Genomic DNA, 19,419 nt, shown 5'->3' with positions numbered 1-19,419 from the left:
GTGAGTTAGAGACAAAAGAGGTAGGAGATTATCAATAGTAGTTGTACTATACTTAGGTATCTTCAAAATGGCTTCTAAAGAATATAAATAGAACTATACATGAGTGACCTATTGAATAATCATTAACTATTCTCAATGGTTGTTGTAGGAAGCACATAATAATAAACATGCATCCATTTATGAAATAGGAACAATTCATTCTTTCTGTTCTCTATTACTATTAATTTCTTTTACTCCTTAATGGGAATCCCTATCTTTTCTCTCCTCCTTCTCATATCCCATCAATTAATTTTTCAAATATTCCTTTTCTATTCTCGTTTCCTACCCTCTCCACTTTTACTAATATAACTACTAAGCTTTATAAATCTCTATATAAATAGTATATTTTACAGTACTGTAATGTGCTATTACTAGTAGAGTAAAGCTTTTCCACTTAGTAGATATTTACTGTAGATCAATAGGTTATCTTTGGTTTGTCAGCATTCACACTATAATTACACATCTCTTTTCTATGGAGAAGGGTAGTGAAATATTGGTTCTTTAAGTGTTTGTTAATATTGTTTGTATTTAGTGCTATAATAGATGCTTTTGTTACTATAGTCAAATGCCCATCGACTGATGAATGGATAAATAAGATGTAGGTTTTAATACAATGGAGTACTACTGAGCCATAAAGGATAAACTTGAGACATTTCTAGGTAAATGGATGCACCCTGAGACCATACTATTAAGTGAAATAAACCAGACACACATGTGTAAATATCACACTGTTTCTCTGGTATGGGAAACTAAAAGTGTAAATAGGACCAAAATGTATAATACATACTGGGAAATGGGGAGGGAGATAAGAGAGAGGGGAGGGGAAAGGAAGGGAGAGAAAAGGAGAAAAAATGAGAGTAGAAGTAAAAATGGAAATAAAGCTTTTGTAAATGAGGAGAAGAGTAGTTGAAGGGATGGTATGGGAATAGGAAAAAAAGAATCAAGATATATCATGCACAAGTACACATACCCTATGATGACTGTGATCATTATGTATACCTCAAATGTATCAACAAATTCAATTAAGTAAAAAAGAAGATACCACATTTTACAGTAGCATACAAAGCAAAGTATCTTGAACTAAATTTAGGAAAATGAATGTGAAACTTTGTGTATAATTATACACCTTTTTCGACAATGTCTAGTTTTTGTGAGGATGTAGACCAACAGAAACTCTCAAGCATTTATGTTGTAGTGAGAATTGGTACAACTCTCGTATAATATGGTAGTATCTACTGAAGTACTGAAGTTGAAAAGATTCATATTCTATAAAGCCAGTAATTGTTCTATCTCTTGGATATATAATATATATGATGTGTACATGTGTGCACAAAGACATGAAGAAGGTTTGTAGCAGCATTCTTCTTAATTCCCCCAAATTGGAAACAACCCAAAAGTTCATTAACATAAGAATGAATAATTTCTTATAAATTCATACAGTGGAATGGAATGCAACACAGAAATGATGAACCAGTGCTAAATATAACAGTATGGAATCTCAGAAGCATAATTGCAAGGGAAATGAGACAAATATGAAAGTATACACAGATATTTATAGAACATTCAAAAACTAAACCACAGAATTTGGATATCCGTGTTTGAGTGGTAAATATATAAAGAAAAGCAAGAGATTACCAGTCCCAGCTGTCATGCTTATATCCTTAGGGGAGAGGAAAAAGATTGTGATTGGCCATGGGCCCACAGGGATTTCTGAATGTCTATAGTTTCTTGATCTTTGCTGTGGCTTGTATTATAACTTGCTAAGCTGTATAGTTACATCTTAAATATTTTTCTTCCCCCCTTTACATTATTTACAATTTGTGTATGCTTCATCCTCCCCTAAGATGTTTTAGAATGTGGAGCTATTAAGCCGAAACTCAGAGTTTATTGTGAGAATGAAATGAAATATACAACCATGTTGTTTATGCATAGAACTTTATAAGATCTTAAAAATATATAGTACAAGTTTCTGTTCTTGTTTTTCTTTGTTGCCAACCTCACCCCCTTTCCATCACATTTCTCACCTTACTGTGTGTATTTTATTTCTGCTAATGTCGTCTTTTTTTTTTTGTCTTTTGAGACAGGTTTCACTATGTGGTTCAGGCTGGCCTTGAACTCACTTTGTAGCCCAGGCTGTCCTTAAACTCACAGCGATCCTCTTCCCTCAGCCTCCCAAGTGCTGGGATTATAGGTGTGTGCTACCACGCCCGGCTAATGCTGTCTTCTATATAATTATTCTTCCCCTATACTTTCTTTAATCACCCTTAACCATAGAAAGTGCTCGCCCATCCAGAGATTTAATAAAAATGTATCTTGTTGGAGTTCTAAAGGGGTTGCCTTTGAAGATTTATTTTTATGGCTTTCATATAACAAAAAATTTATTTTTGGAAGTTATTAATTACTGTTTTAACTCTATGTATTTATGGAGTACATTATAATTTGATACATATATACAATTGGTATAATCAAATCGAGTAATTGGCATTTCCATTTTATTAAACATTTAAAGCATTTTTCATTAACACGTAAAAATTGTGCATATTCAGCAAGTGTAGTGTGATATTTCAGTGAGTATGTATAATACGTACTGATCAAATCAGGGTAATTAGTGTTTCTCTCTTTTTGCCATTACTTTGTGATTGAGGCCTTCAAGCTCCTTTCTTCTAGTTCTTAATAAAATGTGTCACAGATTATTGTAAACTGTCATCCACAGTGTGTTGTAGGCACTAAAACTTATTCTATCTCTGTTTTAGTAACAAAATATGTTATTAAAGATGAATTAACACACACATGAAATTTGCACTAATTTCTTAAATTTATCTACAATTCATATTTAGGGTCACAGGGAAAGTAAGCTGACCTTTTCTCCCAATCAGGTAATGAAGTTACCCTGAGCACCATTAAAGGAACAGTTCATCTCTCTTCCACTTCTGCTGTCTCCTCTTGTTAAGCTAAATTCACAACACTTTGCACCAAAAGCATAGACTTGAAATATGGTATCTGAGCTGACTGTAATAATGCAACTCAGAAGAGCGGAAGGCATGGTTGGTAGGCAGCAGGATGTATATTTGCAAGTAGGGAAAGAGAAGGAAGGGCATTAAAAGCCTCTGTTGAATGTATATTCCTTTAAAAAAAACTTCCTTGTGTGTAGCTCACAAGTCACTAGCTCTTATGACATTTGGCTAAGGATGTATAGACCTTGCTTTCCTCATACATCATAATAACACATCTTATTATGCTGTGTACAGAAGAGCTAACCCATGTAAGGAACATGGGCTTTGGGGTTAATCAGCACCATGTCTTATTCCTGGCCTCACCACTATGTACCTACATGACCCAAAGTAAATTTGTTAATTGTCCAGCCTGTTTCCTAATCTGAAATATGTGCCAATTAATAATAATTAAAGTAATAGCACATTAGAAATTGTGCTAACTTTCCATTGCTGTAGCAAAATACTTGAAAAAAAACCCTTGAAATGTAGAAAGGCTTATTTTGGTTCACAGTTTCAGTCGATGCTTGCTTGGTCTGGTTGTTTTTGGACTTGTGGTAAGGTATAATATAATGAAAGTATGTGGTGAAGGAATACTATTCACTACATGGTGGCTGGGAAGCAAAGAGAGAGAGAGAAGAGGAGCTAGGGTTCCAATATTCCTTTGAAAGGCATGCCCTCAATGACCTAACTTCCACTGACTAGTCCTCACACCTCACACCACATCCTAACAGTGCCACAGGGCTGGAAACCAAGCCTTTAGCACATGGTCCTTTGGGGGCTGTTGTGGTTTGTGTCGAGATGTCCCCCCAAAGCCTCATGCAGTCAAGGAGGCTATCTTTTCAGAGGCACCTGAATCTAGAATTTGGGATTGGTTAATTATCTGTTGCTGGTATTAGTGGCATGAGTGCTACACCCACCCCAGGGCGGGTAGCCTGCATACAATATAAAGAGGAAAAAAGCCTTGCTCTCTCCTCCTTTGCTCTTGCTTTTTTTGCATTCTTGTGCCACCATGAACTGTTGCCCCTCAGCTGTGCCATCCTGCTTTGGAACCAGCTGAGTATGGACTGAAACCTGCACAAACTGTGAGCTAAATAAACTTTTCATTCCTCTACTTTGGGTGTCAGGTATTTTGTCCCAGGAACAAGAAAAGTAAGTAACACAGAAGCCATTTAAGAGGTAAACCGTAATAGAAATAGAAAGTAACAGTAATCCCTATCTTAAAGGAATTCATGTGAGGTTTAAAGAGTTAATGCATTTCTTAACTCTTCTTAGTGCATGTTTGTTGTACATAATGTTTACATTCCTTGTGTGGAGAGGGTACATGTACATGACACACCTTAATTCCTTATTTCATACCCTTATTTCATACTCTTTCCTCTTCCCTCCATCTCTTGATCCCGTTCGCATTTGAGAAAGATCTCTCTCCATACTTCATATTGTCTTTTATTTTGGTTTTTGTTTTTAATTTGGGTTTCTTATATAAGAGAAATTGTGCAATATTTAAGTTCATTTGATTTATTTCACTTAACATTATGGTCTCAAGGTACATTCATTTTCCTACAAGAAATTCCAAGTTATCTTTCTTTATGGCATAGTAGTACTCCATTGTCTGTAAATATCACATTTTCTTTATTCATTTAACTATTGATTGATATATAGGCTGCCTCCAAGATTTAAGAGCTAGTGCATTTAAAGGGTTTATTCAGGGTGCCTGGCTAAATCTTCAGTAAGTCACAGTTGCTGTGATTTTAATTTTTATCATTATGGTGTCATAATCAGGAAGAGAAACAAGGTTCAACGAAGAAGACTAAGATAGACATAAAAAGTATCTGAAAAGAGTACGCTATGAGATTAGTGCCATGGAAACAGGGAAAATAGTATCAAGAAGGACGGAGATAATTCAAAATGAGGTCACTCAAATGCTATTTTCTCCTGACAAAGAGAAAGAGTATTTTTCTCTCTTAGTGACTAATGACAGTGAGGGGAGAAAGGAACAAAAACCAGTAATTTTAAATGAAGTGTATCAGATACATCATTTTCTAAAAGCCTTTTTTCCCTTAACTCTGTGAGTCAATCTGTGTCTTCTCTGTCTTCCTATAAAGGAAGGTACACATTTCTTAAAGAAAGGAAAGGAAAGTACCACACAAAGTGAAACAGATAGTATCAGCTTTGCATCAGTTTTGGCAAAATAAGAATTCAGACAGTTTCAAGTTTGTAAAACAGAAAAGAGGATGGGAAGGGAAAAAAAGGGGGTGAATAATAGAGCAGGTTTTCAAAGCAGTGAAACCTCCACGTTAACTCCAGTGAAAAGAGGGGCAGTGAGAGATGTACTATTAATTTCTTTCTTTTAGGCTACCTGGTATCTCAAAGAAATTATGACTGTATAAACTGTAAATCTAGGCAAATTATTCAACAGAATTTATACAGTAAAATAGAGGAAAAGTGACCAGGAAAAGCAGGAAGTGGAATATATTTTAACCTGAGAGAGATTATCTATCCGAGGGTAGTATATCAATCACTTTCTTGTTATTGGGACAAAATACCTGACACCTGTAACTTAAAGGAGGAAAGGTCTGTTTTGGTTCATGGTTTTAGGGGATTTCAGTCCATAGTTGGCTGGCTCCAAGGCAGAAATACAATGGTGAAAAGGCATGGTGGAGGAAAGATGCTCAATCCATGGCATCCAAGAAGCAGAGAGAGAAGGCAGGAGCCAGGAAAGGACATACACCTTCCAAAGGCACGCCCCCAGTGACACACCTCTTCCAAACAGTCTCCACCGCTCACAGCACACTTAGCTATGAACTCGTCAATGGATCAAGGTATGATAGACATTGTGAAAGGAAAGGAAAATGCTCAACAGTAAAGAGCAACTGGGGTGAGGGAACAGAGAAAAGAAAGAAGGGGAAATTATATATGTATGTATATCCAGGATAGCTAACATAGTTGTACTACTGACTTCTATCACTTTACTGAAAGGAACAGTTAATGATTACTTATTTGATCAATCTTGCATGTCTCTATTTGTTTTCCTGAGAAACCACTTTGAAGATATACATAATATGACAACCATTGTTAGTTTCCTACCACTTTGGAACTCTGTATTGCTTGTATTTTTCTTATGCTATTTTGTAAATGGATGTGTGTTTGTTAATATGTTTTCCTTCTTTTATTTTTAAAATAAATTTTTAAAAAATGGATCAAGCCCCTAATGAGTATAGCGCCCCTACGATGTATTCTTCCAACAGCCCTACCTCTGAATACATGGGACTTTTGAGGAACATTCTAAATCTCAACCATAACAGGTAGATATGGGAGGGTAGGCAGAATAAAGGGCTCTAAACCTATAAGGGTGTTGGAAACTCTGCTTTAGAGCCCTAATAGTGTTGCCCCCTTCTTGGGTAAGAGGTCCCCATTGGCTCTGGAGAGATAGAAATGGCTACTAGAAGCCCAGAGGTGCTCCAGAGGTATGTAAGGAATGGGCTTCTTGAGTCTTTGCTCCAGGCTGGTTCTCTGGTCCCTCCTAGTCTCTTTTTGGCCTTGAGGGATAACTAGGCTGAGGTTTAAGTACAACAGAGTGGGGAGGGTAAGTCAGATGGTGATGGGCAGAGCATGGGAGGCTGAGCCTCCAAAGATCTCCACTTAGAGGTCAGGGGAGGTGGTGCTTGCAAAGTAAATTTTAGGGAGCGGGATGGAATAGAACAGCAGGCCAGGGAAAGGAGAGCTGATAGGGGTGATTTGGGAAGGAGAAGCACACCAAGGTAGGTACTGGGTGCAGCAGCTGAGGAATGCTGCACTGCACTTTCCCCACCCTCAAGGACGCAGTGATATTGGTGGGTAGCTTATCTCAGCGTCAAACATATGTAGGTAGCTTGCACTCTAACCTGACTGACAGTAGGAATACAAATCCTAGATTGCCCATCTTGAAGACACCCCCTTAAATATACTCAGCTCCATCTCCAAATGCATCTCAATTTCTTTTGAGTCCTTGCAGTCCACTTTTGGGTACATTCTGAAATTTCTGTCTAATAAATCCTTCTCATGTCTCTTACTGATGTATCCTGAAAATTCTTTTTTCCACAGCAGGAATCAGCAAACCTGCAAACTTACCCTACAAGGGTGGGATAGGTTCCTCATATCAGCCTCAGGGACTCTCAGACCAGCCCAGTGATAACATCACACACAGATCTTAAACTAGATGCTTATATATAATTGGGTTTCTCAAATGGGAGAAACCAGGCAATATTTCTGTGTCTAACTCTTACGGTTCCAGGATCCATTCCTTTTCTTACAAATGACTTGAATTCATTCTTATTTATGGCTGAAATATATATATATATATATATATATATATATATATATATATTCTTTTCCCATTTATAAATAAAGGGTAAAATAGAGGCAGACTTTTAGAGCAGGAAAAAGCGATGGGGAAGAGAGAGGGAAAAGGTAAGGAAAAGTAGGGAAAGGGAGGATAGAGAGGGTGAATGGGGATCAAAACCAATCAAGATATGTACTACTCGCCCACAATGAATATATATAATGTATTACAAGCATATACCAATAAAAATTGTATATATCTGTATATATCAATTGACAGAGAAGTCCATAAGATATATTGTTTGATTAAAATGTACAGTATAAACACCAATTATATTTGATCACATTTATCTATACAAGTATCTGAGAATACAGGTAAGGGGAAATAGAAATTCAATAAAGGGATAACAATGGTTAAACAGCAGTGTGACTTTTCAGGTAATTTGTACTTTAATTTTTGTATATTTCCCGATTTTTTTGAAGGCTAAACAGAGATTTTTTTTTCATAAACAGCATACAGTCACCAAAGTAAAACATACAGAGGGAATAGATCCTTAAGCAGGCAGAGGGAGGAGCAAAGACAGAGGTCAGGGCATCCCTCTCCACTGTGGTGATATGTAAGATGTCTTTTTCTTGCCAAAAGGAAATTACTCTGGATTAATTCATGTACTTTGGAGCCAACTTCCTTACTCCTGTTTTACCCATCAATAGCACTGTAAGTGGCTCAGAAGGTTCCTTGTGTTCTCCAGGGACTTCTTTTGACATCACTTCTGTATGTGTCAGCTTCTGCAGAATAAACAACCTGGGGCTTGTTGTTGCTTTCATTGTCACAGTTTTCCTTTGAGTGGACCTCCTAGCAACTGACAGTAGGTACAGTGGATTATGTGCTTTTACCTCCCGGTTCTACACATGACCCTAGGATCATTATTCTTATGCCCAGAACCACTGGGCAAAGGAGATTGAGCCTTGAAATTGCTGACAGAATAAATAACCAAACAGATCCCATGATCTGTTTCTTCTTCCAAGGACCGGGATAGCTAAAGATGAAAGTAGAGGATCCCCAGACTGCCAGGATCCCATCTTAATCTGAGTCATCAAGGATATGATCTATTTCTATCACGTTGCAAGTGCAGTCAGCACTGCCAATCAGTAATGGGTGGGAAGCCTGAAATGGCACGTGGCTGCCTGCTGTCTCTATCACTGGCTCCGATCTTTTGGGCCACTTCTGTTTAATAGAAGTGTCACTCCAATCCTCTTCCTCCCTTATCATTCTGATCAACTCCAGGAAACTGGGAAGCTGCTCCTGCTTCTTGATTGTGCATATCCTAAGAAGATGTTTATACCTGAAGCATAGGCCCTTATTCATCTCAGCTCCTGCCAGGAGCTGGTGCAGGCGAGTGTGGTTTGTAATTTTCTCAGCTAGGGTGCCTGCTTGAATGGTATTCTGCAGCTGCACCTCTAAGTGGACCACATAAAAGGTCCTCTCCCCTTGCACATGCATGGTGTTAAATTTACTATGAGTACTCATACTGCTTTCAGGTTCGTCACCCAAACGCTAGCTTCAGTGCGTACTAAAAAGTCAGCACATTTAGGGTGAGGTTGACAGCATGGAACAAATGCATGGCCTCTCAGGCAGAGTCCCTAAGGGTTTTCATTAAGCACTTCAACTTTTGTTCTTCTGACATACTCCAATCTGGCAGGACTCCCTTGACTTGAGTCAGCCAGTTTTAAAAGGTTCATTACCTCTAGGCTCAGTACCACCCTACCAGAGAACAACTTCATGTTTCTTTCTGTCATATGGATTATGAAAGGACTGAGGTTCCATTCCAGAGACCTCGTCATGGAATGGGCCCATGGTGGCAAGGGTGCTTTTGGCCACTGTCTATTACTCACACATGCAAGGATGCTAGCCATGTCTGAGAACAATAGGGCATCTGAACACAGGATGGCCCGGCTTTTCTTTTTAAGCCTAATATGCAAGAATATCCAAAGCAGTGTTCCTGGATTGTGCCTTCCCTCTGTCAGTAGGAACTGTAAGAAGGGGGGAAAAAAAAGTCAAAACCTAGTGGGAAAGTGCAGGAACCCATCTGCTCTGGAATTCTCTACCCTCTTGAATACCCTGCAGTGCATTTTATATCTACCTACTGCACTAAAACTATCCTTCAGGAAATCGGCAATCACCTTTTTCAGGAAGGTTAGCAACTGTTGCTTAGAAGTCTTTGAAGCAGATATTGAGCTCTCAAAATAGGGCACAATATTCTAAGTCTCAAAGATTTATGGTAATAAGATCTCCATTAACCTCATGGTCTTAGGTCTCAACCACACTCCTCAAAGTTTTCTTTTATTTCTCAGATTCTTACAGGAGCTCAGAAACTACTTCTCACCTTTATTTTACTTTCAGCCATTGCAGCTGGTGCCCTCCATGAGAGAGAGCTAGCCTCCTGATGTGGTCACTTCTGTCCACAGGAAGTCTAAGATCAGGCTGCTCAAGGCATTGGGACTGCACCATAGCTCAGGGAAGCGGTCAGAAACAGCCTCATTCATTACCCTGCTATCTCCCTCCACTGTGGCCAGGCAGAAAATTCCCTATCCCACCTTTTGGATAGAAGCCACAATTCTCCCCATTAATTTCCCTTCCGGAAACCATTAGCCTACCAGCTGTGCAATCAGCTGCCCAGAATTCCAGTTTAGAGTAGCTCTGGTGGGCTGTCACTGAGGAAGGGATTAGCAGCTGGTCACGCTCCTTCATCCGTAATTCTTCCCAAGAAGAGAGGAGCTGCAAAGGGGGTTTGAGACAGACAGCTTTTAAGTTTTCTGCCACCTCCCAGAAAATGCTCCCCTCCCCAGTCCAGGCAAATCCCACCCAGTGGGCAGCATCCACGTGAACTCTCCTCCTTTTTCAGCGTAGGTGGACCATGGGAGTACTTCTTCACCTGCCTCGCAGTGACCGATTTTGCACACCAAGAACTGCCCTCAAACTGGTGGAGCTTCACCCTCCCACGCATTTGCGTCCGCCTTTCTTTACCTAGCCTCTGCAGGTTGGCGGCGGGTGATAGGGTGTCACGGATGCTTAGGTGTCACAGATAGCTGTGGTTCTCCTTCCGGTCTCTGAGGTCCTGCAGGGGAAAAGGATGGCTCCTCCTCCATCGCTAACCAAGTCAGGGCTGCCCCAGCGAGCTAGCTTTCAGCACCGCTGCCCGGCAAGGGGTAGCAGAGTCCTGGCAGCTCGGTTTCCAAGGCAGCCACGACTGCCCCCGCCCTCCATTTCCGCCCGCCCAGTAGCAGTGGCTGCTTTTAGCCTGTGCCCATTGAGACAAAAGAGCATGATGAGCCCAGTGGTGCGACCAATCAGCGGGGCGCAGGGGTGCCTCCCCGCGCAGCCTCTCGTCTCAAAGCTAATGCTGAGAGGAGAGGGGGAGCCGGCCTACCGGGCTGCGGCCGACGGGCGCGGGAGTTGGCGTGTAGTCAAGTGCAGCTCGGAGGCACCAACCCGGCCCATTTTACCCGTGAGTTTGTTGCTTCCCCTCGCTTTCCTTCTTCTTATTCCCCTTCCGCCTCTGCTCTTCTCCACTCTGAGACCGAATGCGTTAAACACGAGGTGGGACAGAAAACAAGTGAACAATGAGAGTTCTTTACCTTTGTATAGGGGGAAGGGAAAAAAGCATTTGCTTAGCGTTTTCCGCGAGCAGATGCCCTTGCGCAGACATCTCATTTATTCTCAGCAGCCTTCCGAAGGACGTAACACTTTGTCCATTCACCAGAGAGGGGTTCGTAAGCATCCAGGCAGCATGCTTAGGAAGTGCAGAGCCAAGTGCTCACACTCAAGACATCAGGTCTAACTTCAAAGACTGCCCCAGGTAAGCACTCCTCTGTGGGGTCAGATGAAGTGTTAGTGGAGAAAAGCCAAAGCAAGATGGGAGGACTCACTAGGGGCCATGTAGAATTACTGAGCAAGCAAGGACTACTATCTCCATTTTAAAGATGAGGAAACAGCCACAGAAACCTTGGGCATCCTGCCCTGTATCTTACAGCAAATAAGTAACAGCATCTGATTTTGCACACCGGTCTCTTCTGTTGGTAGCATCTCTTTGCCCAGCAGTGCCACCCGGGCCGCGTTTTACATAGGTAGCCTTTAATCTTCCCAGTGGCCATCTTGATGTGATGAGTGTTGAGGGAAGTATGAGAGAAGAGGAAGGGAACCTATATGGTACCCATTGTACAGAAGAGAAACTGAGGCAGCTTTCTTTCCCATTTTGTTTTCATCTTTATACTAGAACAAGGTGCCTGTTTATAAAAGTAACATTTCTAAACTGGGTGGGGTGGTGCACATCTATAATACTAGCACTTGGGAGGCTAAGGCAGGTGAATCACTGAGTTCGAGGCCAGCCTGGGCTTCATAGTGAGTTCAAAGCCAGTCTGAACTGCGTAAGAGAGACTGTCTCAACCCCCCGCTCCAAATTTTTCCAGTAGTCCACTATGATACCAAAGAGATAAGGCTCAGAGAAGTGAAATGACTTACCTAAAATTACATGGTGATCTCAAAATTTGGACTCAGTCTCTCAATCCAGAACTCAAGCTATTGACTAGGGATCTAACTCAGCAGCCAGAGCACCTGCCCAGCAAGCACAAGGTCCTGAGTTCGATTCCCAGTAAAAAAAAAAAAAAAAAGAAAGAAAGAAAAACAAGAATCCTCACACTTTTCTTTTTAAAGAACTCGCACTATTAACCAAAGTATTGGTACCGAAGTAATTTTGGAGACTTTGTTAGAAAGGCAGATTACTGAGCCGCACCGCTGGTAATTTTGATTTACTAGAGGAGTGTGTTTTGTATTTTTAAACATTGCTGGAGTTGATTCTGAGGTGTACAGAGATTTGTGAACTAACTGTTCTAAACACCATATCATGCTGAAGTTTATAAGAAAATGGGCCTGCCACCAATGTATCTGTCCACAGCATATCTGTCAAGAAGTGTAACTCTGGAACAGTTTCCTATCTGGGCTCTATTCTGAAACTTTGAATTCTATGCATTTTTCTGAGTCCACAGCTTTGTTGGACTCAGCCATAGCTCAGATGTTCAAGTGAGTATGTTGTCCCCAAACGGCTAAGAACCACTCTGCTATAAACTTTCTTCATAACATTTTCCTCCTGCAACTCTTGCTTGAGGAAGAAGTATGAGAAATGAAACACCATTTGACCTAACCCCCACGCTACAGCTCTCTGCCGCTGATATGGCTCTTTCATTTCCTGGCTCAAGGATACGTTGCTAGGTTGCCCTTCTGTGAGCTCTTCAGGGGACTTCTCCTTTGCTGGACTTGGCATCACTGGCCCCAGAGAAGGAGCAACTCCATGGAAACGGCATGCAGGGCTGTCCAGAGCAAATGGGCGATGAAGCCAGTGGCTAGAAAACCTGTTCCATTTTCCCTGCCTTTGAGTTCTTAGAGAGCAGGTATTACTTCTTTGGCATAAACTGTGGCTAGGAGCCCCCTGTGCGGCTTCTTCCTGACTCCCAATGCTTAAAAGTGAGAGAAGAATCTGGTGCCCTTCAACTCCTGTTGCTTTCATTTTCACCCTGTTGAGGTGGTTCACCTCTTCCTTTCTATCTTCTTGTTTACAACTCCACACCTAGAATTCCTCAGAGTAAGCAGTCCATAGTTGGAGAGAGCATCTTCCATCACAAGGTTGTGGCCTTCTTCTTGTAGACAGAACAGAGAGATAGTGCTAATGGAGGGCGGAGAGGTGGTAGAGGGCAGAGTGCTGGTGGAGGATGCAGACTGCTGGTGGAGGGTGGAGAGTGTTAAGAGGCACAGAGAAGGCCAGTTGCTCACCTTGTAGTCAGAGGTGAGGCTGGCAATAGTTCTTGGTTTTCCTTCAGACTTTTGCTTCTGCTTGCCAGTGCCATGGATCTCCCACTGGCCTTTCTTGTTCTGTATTTGGAAAATCACCACATTAGGTATCTGCAGTTGGAGCTGGTGACGTTGGAATCAGATAGGACCAAAATACCTACAGAAATTCAGAGTTCTGATAAAAATACTGAAAGGGAGTAGATTGGGCGAAGGTTGGGCCATTAGAACAAAGTAAGGGTGTCTTTGAGCAGGATTGAAAAGAACATTTGCAAATTTGCAAGCTAGCTCCAACTGGATACAGAGCAGCAGCCCTTATCTATGGCCTCATGTGTGGGAGTGTGTCCTAAACGATGGTTCTAATGAGATCACATTTTCCAGTTTCAACAAATAAAGTTTAAAAGCATAGAGGTTATGAGATAAAGCTTTCAAATGAAAAAATAATAGCTACTTTTGGCTGCCTGCCTCCTCTGTTCCAGGAACTTTTCATCTTCTATCTCATTTAAGCTTCTGAGCAACCCTGTTGAAACAGACACTTGATTGATTGTAAATGTGGGAGGCAAATCACAATGTTCAAGTGATAACTGCTCGAGACCAACTCTAGGCACATTCTTTACTTTGGATTTCATGTTAAGGGGCTGGGCTCTCCTAGATTGTTTAAATTGCACTTTCACTTCATTTGAGACAAGTTTTCCCTACCTTCCATAGGAAGATAGATTTTGTTCCAGTATGACATTTCATCTGGTTTTGGCTGGCCTGAGTATCGGTAGGAACGTGTGCTCAGGGAGGACAGGTAGGCAGGATGGGAAGCATCTTTTTTCATACATTGTATTACAGCCACCAAGTCATGGGTTCTCAACCCTTTATCCCATTTCACCTTATTAATCTTTGCAGTGACCTTTTCTGATAGGTCTTATTGTCCCCGTTTTGTAGCTGAAAAATCTGAGACTGAGTGAACCTTGCGTCTTGTCTGAGGTTACATGGCTCAGCAGGTAGTGGAGGCAGAATTCAGTCTCAGATGTGCCTGCCCCCAACACATCTCAACAGAAGAATACACAAGAAAACAATGGGTTTCGTTTCCCCTATAAAATAAAAAGAATTAGATTTATAAAATAAAGAGTTAGATATTAAGGTAAGGTGTTTCCAAATTATTATTCACCTTTCATCCCTGAAAATGATTTGCATGAATGGCAGAAGGAGTCAGGGGTAGAAAAGTACACTGTCTCTATCAACTATTGCTCAGAATTACTTTGCATCAACCCCTTTGACATTATAACGTTATGAGGATGCTTACAGAATTCACGGCTGCTGATTTGATAGCTGAAGAGGATGAGGCTCCAGTGAATTTCTAAAGGTCATATAGAAAGCTGATAACATCACTGGTGCTTAGAATGCTGGTCTGCCAAGTCCTACTGATTTTTATAATGCTAAATTGGCCTGCATTGGGAAGTCAGTGAACACGTGTTCATAAAATGCCAAGGATGGAGTGGAATATGACTGCACTCTGAGGTGGAAGAGGAGACAAGCATTTATCTCACTACCCCCGCTTGTTTAGGCACTGGTATGAGTTGGGAAGGGAGATTGTTGGTAGGAGAGCGAGAGTTTGAGGCCCCTCTTACCTTCCAGACAATAGAATGCCCTGAACTGAGTGTTCATTCTTTTCTTTGTTTTGAGACAAGACCTGGCTCTATTGCACAGTCTGGTCAAACTTCTGGGCTCATGTGATCCTCCTGGCTTAGCCTTTCAAGTTCTGGAACTACAGTGTGTGCCACAATGCCTAGCTCTTTTTTTATTTTGTTTTGTTTTTTGATCGCAAAGTTCCCCCATGTGTCCAGCCTCCAAGTTGCTTCTCACACTACCCAACCTGCTTCCAGACCTTTCTGGGATAGAAACAATCGTTTAGTGTCTTTATACTGCTTTTTATCTCTAGTACTAGGATGCTGAACCCAGAAGAGTTTTGCATCTCAAGGAACAAATGGCCATGTCTGGAGATTTTTTTTTTTTTTTTTTTTTTTGGTTTTTCTCCGGTACCGGGAACCGAACTCACGACCTTGCACTTGCCAGGCAGGCGCTTTTGCCGCTGAGCTAAATCCCCAGCCCCTGGAGATATTTTTGATTGTTGCATTTGATAAGTTTCCACTGATGCTGCTGGTATGCAGTGAGTAGAAGCCAGAAATGCCATCAAACATTTGCCAATGCACAGGCCAGGCACTGATAATAAAAGTGTCATCCTACCTAAAATGTCAACAGTGCCAAGGTTGAAAAAACTGCCATCATATGCCTACGAGCCTAAAAGGTTAGGCTTGGAAATGCCAGGTGCTGAGCCTCCTAGCAATGAGCAGCTGCTCTTTCCTGCCCCCAGCTGGGGGAGGAGATGGGACAGTGCCATGAGATAGGTGCAATTTGGAGCAGAAATCTACAGAGGGAAGAGGGGGAAGATTGAGCCCTCCTCAAATTTACTACCAATTTCTAGAGAAAGTACTGCACTACAACAGTTGAGCATCTTTAAAAAACGTTTTGAGGTATAGGGTTATAGCTCAGTGGTAGAGTGCTTGCCTCACCCAAGGTTCAATCCCTAGCACTGTAATCAACAATAACCAAAATTTTTTGAAAAGGAGATAGAACTTACTAGCTTAGTGGTTTATAAAATTTGAAGTTTTATGCAATGAAATTTGAATATGATGTATTTTGGAGTCCTCTTTCCCTGATTTAATGGGTTTTAGTAATGATTCTTTGAATTCTGGAATATTTATGTATCAGTAAAATACTGTAGAGGTGACTTAAAAACTAACTGCCTTTAAGGTTGATTTTTTTTTTTTTTACAATACTGTGGATTGAACTCAGGGACATTCTACCACTGAGCTACATCCCTGGCCCTTTTAATATTTTTTATTTTGAGACAAGATCTTGCTAAGTTGCTCATATGAGGCTCAACTTGTGATCGTCCTGCCTCTGCCTCCTTAACACAGGCATGCACTACGATGCCTCAGGTTCATGTGTTTTTTAAACAAATGTATTTTTACATGTTAAATGTATTGGTATATGTTTGTGATACATAATAAATACATTCATCATATGGAGTTGGTACGTAAACATACGGCAACTTGATCTTTTTTACTTCCGCTTCCCCCTCCTTCCCATTACCCCCCCCTCAGATCCTTTTCCCATCTACACAAAGTCTATCTCCTTATTTCCTCTTATCTTTTATTTTGCTCTTTAAATTATTTATACTCTGAGTTTCTCACATAAGAGAAACCATGTGATATTTATGCTTGTGTATCTGATTACTTCCACTTATCATGGTCCCAAGGTGCATCCATTTTCCTACAGATGAGTCCTACTTATTACGCTTCAGAGCCGTACACCCTTGTGTATAAAGACCACATTTTCTTTATCCACTCATCTGTTGATAGGCACATAGCCTACTTCTAAGATTTCGCTATTGTGAGTTGTGCTGCTCTAAACATGGATATGCACGTATCACTGTAATATAATGTTTTAAACTCTTTTGAGAAGATGCCCAGAAGAGGTAAGGATGAATTCTTAAGGTCTTAAGAAGATGCCCGCAGAAACTGGCCCACAGGGTTACTTGTTTCCTTATACCAGAGTTTCTCAGGGCCCTGCTTCTAACCAAGCAGTGAAAATGCTTGTCAGCACACGTAAGTCATCATGTGATATTTACATCAGGCTAACCTCTCTTCCCCCTCTTGCCAGTTTGTTCCATCGGTACCCAGTTGTCTTCAGCATGAGGGAGCAGAACCACTCTGCTGGGAAGGAACTTCAGCACAGGACACAAGCAGAAGCTCCAGGAATAAAAAGCTGGAACTCTCAGGCCTACACCCTTGGGGCCATTTCCAACTTTATGTCTACTTTTCTGACTTTTCCCATCTATAAAGTTGTGTTCCGGCAGCAGATCCATGCTGTGGCAGTGTCAGAGGCTGTGAGACAGCTTTGGCATGAAGGCCCTCAGTACTTCTACAGGGGAATCTACCCGCCTCTTCTTTCCAAGACGCTGCAAGGGACTCTACTGTTTGGGACTTACGACAGTCTGCTGTGCTGTCTCTCCCCTGTTGGGCCACACTCCCTGAGACACCGCTGGGCTGCAGGATTCATGTCTGGTGTGGTGGAGGCTGTGGCACTGAGCCCCTTGGAAAGAGTGCAAAATGTGCTCCAGGATGGTCGCAAACAAGCTCGCTTCCCCAGCACCTTCAGCATTCTCAAAGAATTCAACTCTTACGGTTTTTGGGGACGGCTGTCACTGGGCTATTACCGTGGTTTCTGGCCCATCCTTGTTAGGAACAGCCTGGGGAGTGCCCTGTATTTCTCTTTCAAGGATCCCATCCAGGATGGCTTGGCAAAGCAAGGCCTGCCCCATTGGGTTCCTGCCTTGGTGTCTGGTAGTGTCAATGGAACAATCATTTGCCTAGTTTTGTATCCTCTGATTGTGCTAGTTGCAAATATGCAGTCCCATATTGGCCGGCAGAGGATGCCAAGCCTGTGGGCCTCTGTGCAGGATGTGTGGGACACTCGGGGTCGAAAGATACTTCTGATCTACCGAGGAGGTTCTCTGGTCATCCTACGGTCCAGTGTGACATGGGGGCTCACCACTGCCATCCATGACTTCCTGCAGAGGAAGTCTCACTCCAAGAAAGAGCTGAAAGACTGATTAGCTGCAGGCAGTGTGGTCATGACATCTTGGTTCTTCTAAATCTTTCCTGGTTAGTTTCCATATAGCTTTATTCTTTAGGCTTGGTTACCTAATACAGGCATTCTTTAGCATCTGTCAATTGTCGTTGCATGGGAGAAGTTTCCAGCTATCAGCCTGTTGGGCACAAACAGAGCCTAGCAGCATTCCTTGGTCAGAGAGAGAAAGTTACTCCAGTCTACTCCCAGCTTCAATAGCCTCAGAGCCAGGAGGCCCTTAAATAACTTGTAACCCAGATTGAATGCCATTCCTTTAAGGGATTTCTTAATAAGAGGAAGCTTAAGAAGATGACCATTTTGAGTTTTTGTACCCCTTCATGTATCTTTCAAGTCAAACTGAGTAGAACTCCATTTCAAAGAATGGTTCTTGAATCTGAGGAGTCCATACAACTTCTCAGATGGCTACACTTTCATGATGTTGTTCGGTGTCCCTCCCACAGTCGCTCTCGCATCTTCAGACTACGGTCCTAGTTTCAGGGTAGCAGCTGTGACTGGAAATCCTAAACTGGCTTGTTTCACTCCTTGGGTGCCATAAGAATAGGTGGGGCTGGAGATGGGAGTGAGCAGAAATGTGGTCCTGGTTAGAAAGAATAAAGACTTTCAAGGGTGACATTTACTTATGTGCAAAAATAGGAAAATTTATTTTAGGTTGCTTATTTTTATCTGCTAGGGCATTTTTGATGGCAAGATGATTTCCTTGCTGAGAACCTGCTTGAGTTTCCCTAAGAAATCTGGGAGTGAAATGACCATATCTATTCACAGATAATTGCATATTTTGTTGATGTGGATGTATTACTATGACATAAAGATTAGAAATCTTAAACTGACTTTCAGAGCTATTCAAAATATGGTCCCCATATAATTTTCAACATATTATCACACAGCTCCCACTCTCACGGACCCCATACGTCAACCGAAATGAACTGTTGTCCTCTCTCCCAACATGCCGTGAACTTACCCATGCCGATACTTCGACTCATACTATTTTCTCCACTTGCAGCTCTCCTTATTTTGACCATTCTGCCAAGGTTCTTCTGGTTCCTAAAGTCTAGTTCAGACCCCACCTTCTCTGAGTCTTTTCTCTATTTTTCCCAACAGAATGTGACATTAGTCTCTTACTATTTCCCTTTACAAAAGCACATCAGCATGCCACTGATTCCATTATGTCACTGACCCATGTGGCCTTGTGTTTTTGATGTTCTTCAATACCTCCTAGTAGACTGTAAAACTTTTTGAAAGCAGGGATTCTTATATGCATTTTTAAATCCTCCATTGTGCCTAGGTGCTCAAAAATGTTGGTAAATTTTGGAATTGATTATGAAGCTGTGATATGGTCTGTATCCTCAGGGTGTTGTCCCTTCTACATGAAGACAATGTTACTGAATCAATGTCAGCAAGACACATACCTTTGGGGGTGTGTTTTGTTTTCTTTTAATAATGCACTAATTTTATGCTAACAATCATAATGCCATGATGATAATACTAATAATAAAAATTACTTTAACTGGAACATTTGATGAGTGTATT

General features: G+C 41.4%; 2 protein-coding genes across 11 annotated transcripts in view; one reads left to right on the top strand and one right to left on the bottom strand.

Annotated features, from left to right (window-relative positions):
* Slc25a53 (solute carrier family 25, member 53) overlaps positions 1 to 19,407 on the top strand; it is a 60,463-nt gene extending 41,056 nt beyond the window's left edge. For 7 of the 10 annotated variants that reach the window (XM_013508525.1, XM_005412003.1, XM_013508524.1 and 4 more), the window contains one exon: positions 16,903 to 19,407. In XM_013508525.1, coding sequence (XP_013363979.1) covers positions 16,903 to 17,854 — 952 coding nt within the window. In that variant the 3' untranslated portion in view covers positions 17,855 to 19,407. Of the gene's footprint in view, positions 1 to 2,123; positions 2,166 to 10,430; positions 10,856 to 11,039; positions 11,207 to 16,902 lie in introns of those variants that run through there. The other 3 variants (XM_005412005.2, XM_005412000.2, XR_001232240.1) reach the window with 3 other exon arrangements.
* Positions 7,651 to 10,294, bottom strand: Zcchc18 (zinc finger, CCHC domain containing 18). The gene is given in 5 exon segments (XM_013508528.1): positions 7,651 to 8,418; positions 8,420 to 8,895; positions 8,897 to 9,085; positions 9,087 to 9,380; positions 10,005 to 10,294. Coding segments are annotated over 4 exon segments (981 nt in total). The 5' UTR covers positions 9,264 to 9,380; positions 10,005 to 10,294; the 3' UTR covers positions 7,651 to 8,279.
* Positions 19,408 to 19,419: the final 12 nt, after the last annotated feature.

This window comes from Chinchilla lanigera, unplaced genomic scaffold (genome assembly GCF_000276665.1).
Source record: "Chinchilla lanigera isolate Chin_1 unplaced genomic scaffold, ChiLan1.0 scaffold00147, whole genome shotgun sequence".
In the NCBI taxonomy this organism is placed as follows: Eukaryota; Metazoa; Chordata; class Mammalia; order Rodentia; family Chinchillidae; genus Chinchilla; species Chinchilla lanigera.
Note: the sequence above shows the minus strand (reverse complement) of the source record. Positions and strands in the feature narration are given on the sequence as shown.